This window comes from Mirounga leonina, unplaced genomic scaffold, assembly GCF_011800145.1.
Source record: "Mirounga leonina isolate KUSES-001 unplaced genomic scaffold, KU_Mleo_1.0 Mir_177796, whole genome shotgun sequence".
Lineage (NCBI taxonomy): Eukaryota > Metazoa > Chordata > Mammalia > Carnivora > Phocidae > Mirounga > Mirounga leonina.
In genome coordinates this window covers 1-8,780 of record NW_023270460.1, presented here as the reverse complement: position 1 = coordinate 8,780, position 8,780 = coordinate 1, and the positions used below count along the sequence as shown (strand labels likewise).

The following is an 8,780-nucleotide window of genomic DNA, read 5'->3' as shown; positions in this document are numbered from 1 at the left end:
AGGACTCTCCTCCTGAGTTCCAGCTGTCGGCCCCCAGCGGCTGCAGGTGGAATTGCGCTTCTGTCCTGAGTCTGTCTGAGGACCTGGTGGGAGGGAAAGAAAACATAAACACCAAGAAAACTCCTGGAATCGGCCTCCCCTCTTCCCTAGGGCTTATTTTCTCTGCTCATCCTGAGCTCTTAGGGTCCCTGCTGAGTGCGCGCTTTCAGGCTGTGAGCTGTAGGGTTCATGCTCAGGCAGGAGGCTAGAGAAGGAAACATAACCAGAAAACTAACAGCTGCAGTGCTGTTATATCTGGTCTGGTTTCCTTCCTCAATCTCCTGCTAAAGTTCATTTTGCGGAGTGCTAAGATAGCTGCTGAAGGTATTCTGTCTGGGTTCTTACCTGGAGTCAGGGGAAGAGGTCCATGGAGTGTGATGACATCATTTCACCTGATTTGGAAGCCTGCAGAATAGATTTGCGAGAGCAAATATGGGAAACATGGTGAATGGCCACCAATACAGGAATAGTGTGCCACAGCCACACAAAGGACCATTAAGGAAGCTATTTTTTAAAAGATTTATTTATTTGAGATAGAGGGAGTGAGAGAGAGCTGGGGGGAAAGGCAGAGGAAAGGGAGAGAGAATCCTCAAGGAGACTCTGGACTGAGATCAGAGTTGGACTCCTGCTCCAGCCCAGGACCCTGAGATCATGACCTGAGCCTAAATCAAGAGTCGGCCGATTAACGGACTGAGCCACCAAGGGGCCCCGTTAAGGAAGATAATTAAAGAATTAAGTAAGCACAGGTGTAATGGCTTGGAGAGATTCACGGTAAAATTTAAAACCTTTTTATTGGAGTATTAAATACACACAGAAAGTGCACACATTAGAAGTGCACAGCTCAATACATTTGCACAAATAAAACATACCCATGCAACCAGCACCTAGATCAAGAAACAAACACTCCCATCCCCCAGGAGGTTCTTTAACTTCATAAGGTATCTGGGGAATCCAAGGCAGCTAGAGCAGATGCTGGAGGCCACCTTTGGTCCTCTTCATTCTGGAATTTAGACAACCCCTCTGCCCACTCTCGTGAAAGCATAGCTTGTAGTTCAAGAAGGGATGGAAGCTCAAAGAACTTGGTACAATCCGACACCCCTGTTTCACAAGCTGTGTTGCCCCCACATACTCAGAGCTCTGATCAGCTATGTTCTGGGCTCATTCTCCATTACAGTCAGATGACCAACCACAATCAGCCCTTGAGGCTTGTGTGAGATATAAAAGAGAAGGACCAAACCAGACTGGACCAAACCACACGGTGAGGAGAGTTCTGAAAACATTAGCAAGCAGAGAACAAAATGGAGCTTTTGAAATGAAAATATAATTCCTACACTGAACATTTCATCCAAAGACTGGAAGAGACAGTAAACACAAAAAGCCAAACCAAATCCTCCCAAGAGGTAGAACTACCCTCATAAATATGGAAAACATAAAAGAAAAAAGGAGACAGAAGAATTGACTCAGAGAGGAGAGGGAAAGGGGACAGAGGACAGAGGGAGGAGAGGACATGTGAAAGATGAGGGGACCCTTGTGGGAAAGTCACTTAGGAGGGCATTAGCATAAGCAGTTTGGGGCTGGGAAGTGGCCCTAGTCCACAGTCAGGGGAAATATACCAACAGGTGGCAGAGGAAGTGTCTAGGTCACAATGAAGCTGATGGGAAAAGGCCACTTCTCCTTCCTTAAAATCTCCCCATGGCACCTCTGCATCAGAGGGCCTCAGGACCTCAGGGGGAAGCCTGAGAGGGAGGGGCCTGACACAGCTCCTCCTACATCCTGGTAAATGGCACTGTGGGCAGTGGGACGCTTTGCTTCCCCAAATCATTGAGACAACTCACGTCAGCCATAGGCTTCTAAAGGAGGGCACTGCCTTTCTCCTAATTAATGAAATTAGGAAATAACCGAAGAAAAAAAATAGGGAAGTAGATGAGAGAAACTCTAAAAGAACGATTTAGAGAAATAGAAGGCATTTTGCTTCTGAGCTCAGTTCCAGTCCCTGGAGGACAGTGGGCATTAGCTGAGCACCAGGGAGACAACACAGGCAGAAGGATATGTGGCTGCTCTTGGTTCTGTTCCTTCCCATCGTCCAAGGTGAGTGGGGTGGGTGCTTCAGGACAGAGCACCTGCAGAGCTGGGCAGAAAGCAGACAGGTTTTGTCCTGGGGGAAAAGGCAGGGCCTTTAACTCATCCAGACCTTTTCTCATTAAAAAAAATTAAAAAAATTTTTTTTACCTGACAGCTTCTAAGTTAGGTGTTGGGGAAAGAAAATAAAAATAAATAATATGGTGCCTGTTTTTAGGGCACTGTTTACCATCCCTGGCAGATAGATGGATAGATAGATGATGGATGATGGATGGATAGATGGATGGATGGATATATTCATACATGCAGAAATAAATACATAACATACATAATGTCAATTCCTGAGGAACTTTTAAGGAGCCAGAATCTCAGGCTCCAGCTGAGACCCACTGAGTCAAAATGGGGTTCAGACATCTGGATCATTTAAAAGCCTGCACAGTGGTCTTGACTTGCAGCTACATTCGAGACCCTCTCTTCTGAAGAGCTCAGAGTAGAGAGAGGAAGACAGGGAGCAAAACCTGGGTGTGAGAGATTCTCGGGAGAGCTGCTCAACTACACACATTAGCCTGCCTGAATCTCTGCTCTGGATGAGCCAAAAACCAGAACATTGTCCAGTTTGGTCAGTGCAACAACCAAGACACAATGAGTGGTGTCACGAGGGAGGAAAGACAGAGATTAGAAGGTGTCTATTTCTGGGCTGGATGTCAAATCCTTGGAGGCAGCTGTTTCTTGAAGCTCAGAGAAGACAGGATCTAGTAAGGTAGGAACATCTGAACCCCAACTCTGTTCCTTCTCATCCTCCAGAATCACGTAGCTTGGGGCAGGATGCAGACAGTGTCTCTTCTGGGAAGGAGGTCATCATGGGAAATAAAATGACCTCATTTACTCATCCATTGACTTCTTCATGATATGTGTAGAAGTAAAACACTCCAATGGGGAGATTCGCATGTACAACACTTATTGGGAACACTTGCATGTTATTATTTTCTTAACTTGGAAGTTCATAAAAGAGTTACATATGCATGTGAGTCATAAGAACAAAATACCATAGACTGAGTGGCTTGAACTAGAGAAATTTCTTTTCTCACAGTTTGAAGGCTGGGGAGTCCAAGATAGAGGTGCAGGCAGATTCAGTTCATGATGAAAGCTCTCTTTCTGGTTTTCAGGCAGCCACCTTCTCATGGTGACCTCCACCTTGTGCAGAGGCAAGGAGAGGCAGAGAGAGTGAGAGACAGAGACAGAGACAGAGATAGACAGAGACAGAGAGAAAGAATGAGAGAGAAGCTCTCTGGTGTCTTTTCTTATGAGAGCACTGATCCCATCCTGAGGTCCCCATCATGATCTCTAACCCTAATGCCCTCCCAATGGCCCCATCTTCACGTACCATCCCATTGGAGCTTAGGACTTCAACACAGGAATTGTGGGGTAACACAAACATTCAGTCCTCGACAATATAGGGGCAGATTGATCAAGGGGCGAACAGCACAGGCTCATCTGTTGAGGTTGACATCACTACCACCCCTTCTAAGTCCTCTTCTGCATCACTGAGCAAAACCTGGGAATCACCTTTCCTCCAGTCACCTTCCTTCTATGGGCTGGAGTTTGTCCATGGAAGCACCTGCCAGAGATTTAGAAGGTGGGAGAGCAGCCTTACCCTCTGGGGGCAGCTGAAGTGTGCATGGTCAGATGAGAGATTCAGGGTGGCTTCCTGTCTCGCTCTTGGGAACCCTTACTCTGCTGGTGGAGGTTGAAGATAATTGGTGGGAGTTTCTCAGAATCACAGCAGCTTCTTATGGACTCTTGAGAGAACCCATCCTGGAACTTCTGTTGTGAACACAGTGGCAGCTTCCCTCACCATGAATCAATACAGACACTAGTACATAACTGCTCATAGCAACATTATTCACTGGGTTAAAATGTTGAAACAACCCATATATCATCAGCTGATGAATGGATAAGCTAAATATGCCCTTCCCTACCATGGACTGGAGCCTTAACACACATTATACTAAGTGGCTGAAGCCAGACAAGGAGGCTATGATTGTAGGATTCTGTTTATATACAGTGTCTAGAATAGAGAAATCAATAGACAGAACGTAGATTAGTGGTTGCCAAAGGCTTCAGGGAAGAGGGACGTGGGGAATGACAAGGGGTACAGGGTTTCTTTCTGCAGTGACCGAAAGTTCTGGAATTGGAAGTGATGGTGGCCCAACTTCACATGGCGCCCACGTGAATACTCTAAAAACCACTGACGTATACACTTAAAATTCATGATAAGTGAATTATATCTCAATTTGTAAAGCCAACCAAAGTAAATTCTTTGCCTTTCACATGCTTTAATTCATCTTCAAAAGGAAGAAAATTATCCCTGTCTTTAACTTAGCAAATTGGAAAAAGAGCGTAAGTGGTAATCTGGAGGAAAGAAGAGGAATAAAATTATACATATGAGAAATTAATAACTTAGGAAATAAAAACAGTAACACTTACAGACTAATCTCAAAACTAGTTTAACGTGTAAAAAACGTGCAGGCAGAGAGTAGAAACAAGGAGGAGGACATCCTGTAGTAGGTGTAAGCCACACAAATCACACAGCACATGTGGTCAGAACGTGTAATTAAAACAGACATGAACATTTTAATTATAAAGGATACTTTCTAAATGTAGGACTTTATGCTAATACATACTCTATGAAATAGATAAAGTATCTGGGAAAAAAGAACCAAGACAATAGAACAGATTCAAGAACCATCAAAGAACTCGAATAGTCAATATTCAGGGGAAAACAATTTCATGTAATCAAGAAATTATCCCACTAATGAATTTGCCAGATAGTTTTGTAGATAATTCTTAGGATTCTAAAGACACAGAAATTCCCTTGCTCTGTTTATGTGCTGGTCACCAGTGTTTTCAAGTTGAGAGGTTCCACACAAAATCTGGATTCCTGGCTACTCTAGAAAAATGAAGAGATCTGAAGCCACAGAGCCCACATTTTGCACGAGGACAATGGGCTGAAGTGGACTGGGCCAAGCCTTCCATTGGATCATTTGCTCTCCAGATGACATTGACCATGGGGAGGGGGAGGAGTGGATTATCAGAAGCTGTCACTGCTCAGTGTGGACATTTTTGTGTCTCTGAGATGTGTAGTTGTGCTCTTAGGTGATTTCTGTGGTGGCTTTGACCCAGTGGAGTTTTGAAGGACAAAGGTCTGTCTTGTGGAAGATGTATTTTTTGTTACTCAACTCATCAGACTCTTGGGTTTATAGGAGCTATTTGTGATGCAGGAGTTTGTGGCTCTGCCCTCAGGGGGTGGGGTGGGGTGTGACAAGCACATGGCTTTGTGTTTTCAGGCTCATCTGCCCTCATAGCAGTGTCCAATGCAGTGAGTGGCCCATTGCGGGGCTCACTGACTGTGCAGTGTCGCTATGAACCCGGGTGGGAGACCTACAGTAAGTGGTGGTGTCAAGGAGCTCAGTGGAAAGACTGCCATATCCTCGTTCAAACCGATGGATCAGAGCGGGAAGAGAAGGGTCACCATGTGTCCATCAAGGACAATCAGAAATCACGCACATTCACCGTGACCATGGAGGAGCTCAGGTGGAACAATGCAGACACTTACTGGTGTGGGATTGAGAGATCTGGAACTGACCTTGGGGTCGAAGTTAAAGTGACCATTGACCCAGGTAAGAGTATGTGTGGGTGTGGAGGTGTCTCTTCAGGGTCTTCTCTGTCCTGGTCCCTGAGGTTCCTCTCCAGTGACTTAAGGTCACTTGGAGTGAACTGTCACACAGGGGGCTTGAGTCCTGAGTTCTTCTAGGACCCCAACTGACCCCATGGGTTGGGAGGGACAGGCCTTCTCTTAGATGCTCTCATGGCTCCCAGCACCTCCTCCAGGACGGATCAAGCCTTTCTGGGTACCTGTTTCTCTGCACAGCACAGTGCTTGAGTCTATTGTCCATAGAGATCAAGGTCATGGTCCCAGTTTCATCCGTGGACCAAAGGACCTTCTTCACTGGGACCCAGAGACCCCAATTCCTGCCAATGCTTTCCTGGACCTCTGGTGCCCACGTGTCCTTGCTCGTTCTGGCGTTTGGGGCAGTGACTTCATAGGGGCTATTCCCATGCCCTGTTCCATACCCGGGCTGAGAGGGAAGAGGCCCAGCACAGTGGGGGTGCTGTGGTTGATTCATGAGGTCTGAAAAGGCCTCCCCAGTCAAAGGGCTCTTTAAATCTATCAAATACTTTTGTCTGCATCTATGATATGATCATATGATTTTTCTCCTTGACTCTGTTAATGTATATTATGCTTAACTGATTTTCTCATGTTCAAACAATTTTGCATTCTTGGGATAAACCCAACTTGGTGATGATGTATTATCTTGTTTATATAGAACTTGCTGTATTTTTGTTACAGACTTTTGTATTTATGTTGAAGAGTGATTTTTTTGTTTACAACATTCTTTTTTGAAGTGCCCTTGTCAGGTTTTGGCATCAAGAGTATGCTAGTCTCATTAAATGGATTTGAGATTGTATCATCCTTTCCTATGTCCTGGAATTTTTTGTGTAAGACAGACATTATTCCTTAAATGTTATCAGATAGGTCAGTTGAAGCTCTATAGGTTTGGAGGTTCCTTTTGGAGACGGTTCAATTAATTAAGTAAGTAAGTAAGCTCTATACCCAGGTGGGGCTGAACTCCCGACCTTAAGATCAGGAGTCCCACTCTGTTGACTGAGTCAGCCAGGTGCCCCTTCTAGAGACTTTTAATAATGGATTTGATTCTTTCAAATAATTGCAAGATGATTCAAGTTGTCTAACACTTTTGTGCTAATTTTAGCATATTTTATCATTTTTGCTAGAAAGTTGTTTATTCCACCTAAAGTTTTGAATTTATTGGCATAAACTTTTTTAGATATCCTTTTATTATTCTGTCCCCTTGCTACCTCTCCTTTTTAATATGCTCAGGATATTGTGTGATGTACCTTTTTTCATTCCTCGTATCAGTTATTCAGACCTATCATTTTATCATGACTATCTTGCAAGGGTTTTATTTTGTTTAAAAAGTAATTGCTGGCTTTTTTAGTCTTCTCTATTTTATATTTCCTTTCTAATTCATAAACTTTTTCTTTTCTTCATTATCTCCTTCCATCTATTCACACCTGCAAGTGACCGTGCACTGTCACTATGGCCCAGGGTGGGAGACCTACGTGAAGTCATGGTGTCCAGATGCTGATTTGAATAGCTGCACCATCCTTGTTCAAACCACTGGATCAGAGCTGAAGAAGAACCGGCTGTCCATCAATCAAAAAAAGCACACATTCTCCATGACCATTTGGGGCGAGTAAAACAACTTTTGAGAACAATCAGCTGTTGTATTGATGAGTTGCTGCCCAGGCATTTTATAGTATGCCAACTCTGTTTACACACGAAATCTAAAATTTAGATAAGGCCCCAAGCTTAGAATTCCTCCATAAGTTCCTACTTTGCTCTTCCTGGGACACATTTCAAAATAATCACTTGGAGTTGAGCCCATGAAAAATCAGTGACCTCTGTCCCGACCACCCTATAAGTAACAGGACCTGCCACCCTGCTCTCAGTCTCCTGCTCGCTTGTGGTCTGGGATGGAGGACTGCCCTTCCCAGGCTCACTGGGCATCTCTCCCCTACAGCTGTAAGCAATAAACTTTGTGACTCTCCTTCCTTTGTGTGGGTGTATTGAAACTGTGCCTTCCATTAAAATGACCCTGGTTGTTTCATGTCCCCAGAGTGGAAGCTTGGCTGTTGAGGGAGCTCCCTGCCCACCCATGTGGGTGGCTTGTGCCTCCTCATTCAGCAGATCCTGATGGGCATATTCTTAATTCAGTAACCAGCTCCAGCTTCTACATACACCACAGAAGAACACAGGCATTGGATGCAGACACGCCTGGTGTGGGATTAGGAGACCAGAGCTGACCGTGGGTCCAAGTTAACTGGACCAGTGACCCGGGGAAGCACTCTTCCCTCGTGCACCACTTGCCATCTCCTCAGCAAGAGGAAGATAGTGAAATACTGAACAGATTCCCCAACTTTTATATTTATCTGTGGATTTTAGGAAAAGGATATTTAAAAAGTACACAGAATGTAAAGTAAAATGGTATGGTCTGTCTTCTGCCCTAGTCCCCTACCCAAAGGTAAGGTCTGTAACCAGTGTGTGTGTGTGTGTGATGTGGAGAAATTCAATGCATCTAAAGCATATATATGTGTATTTATTTTTCCCTCCCTCAAAGAAAAATATCACATGTTGTTCTGCAGCTTGTCTATTTTCAACACATGTATTTTGAAAATCATTCTGTATCAGTATCTATAAATTTTTAAATGGCTTCACTGTATTCCATGATATCTACATATCATGATTTGTTTAATTTTTTTCACTCCTGATGGGCATTTCTGATGTTTTGGGTTTTTTGCAACTACATGTAATTGTGGAACGAATAGATTGTATTGGGATAATTGACATCTTTCCTGTGTTGATAATGTAGAACCGCTCGCAATTTATTTAAATATTCCTTGGCTTCAGTCACCTAAGTTTTGTAAATTTTAGTATATGGATGTTGCACATGTTCTGTTAGATTTATACCAGGCGTTTCTTCTTCTTGTCCAGCAGCTGTGAACGGCACCATGTGTTTCAA

The 8,780-nt window shown here is 44.1% G+C and overlaps 1 protein-coding gene across 1 annotated transcript; it reads left to right on the top strand.

The window, feature by feature from the left end:
- The first annotated feature begins 1,961 nt into the window (after nucleotides 1–1,961).
- Nucleotides 1,962–7,808, top strand: LOC118022938 (CMRF35-like molecule 1). The gene is made up of 3 exons (XM_035023893.1): nucleotides 1,962–2,127; nucleotides 5,466–5,798; nucleotides 7,280–7,808. Exons 1-3 carry the CDS (start codon nucleotides 2,088–2,090, stop codon nucleotides 7,456–7,458), a joined length of 552 nt encoding a protein of 183 aa, XP_034879784.1. The 5' UTR covers nucleotides 1,962–2,087; the 3' UTR covers nucleotides 7,459–7,808.
- The last annotated feature ends 972 nt before the right edge of the window (nucleotides 7,809–8,780 follow it).

Bases quoted from the DNA above. Each gene is read 5' to 3' on its own strand.
- LOC118022938 (XM_035023893.1), top strand. From the start codon at position 2,088: ATGTGGCTGCTCTTGGTTCTGTTCCTTCCCATCGTCCAAG. The intron at 2,128-5,465 runs GTGAGTGGGGTG...TTGTGTTTTCAG, and splicing joins GTTCCTTCCCATCGTCCAAG to GCTCATCTGCCCTCATAGCA. The intron at 5,799-7,279 runs GTAAGAGTATGT...CACACCTGCAAG, and splicing joins TAAAGTGACCATTGACCCAG to TGACCGTGCACTGTCACTAT.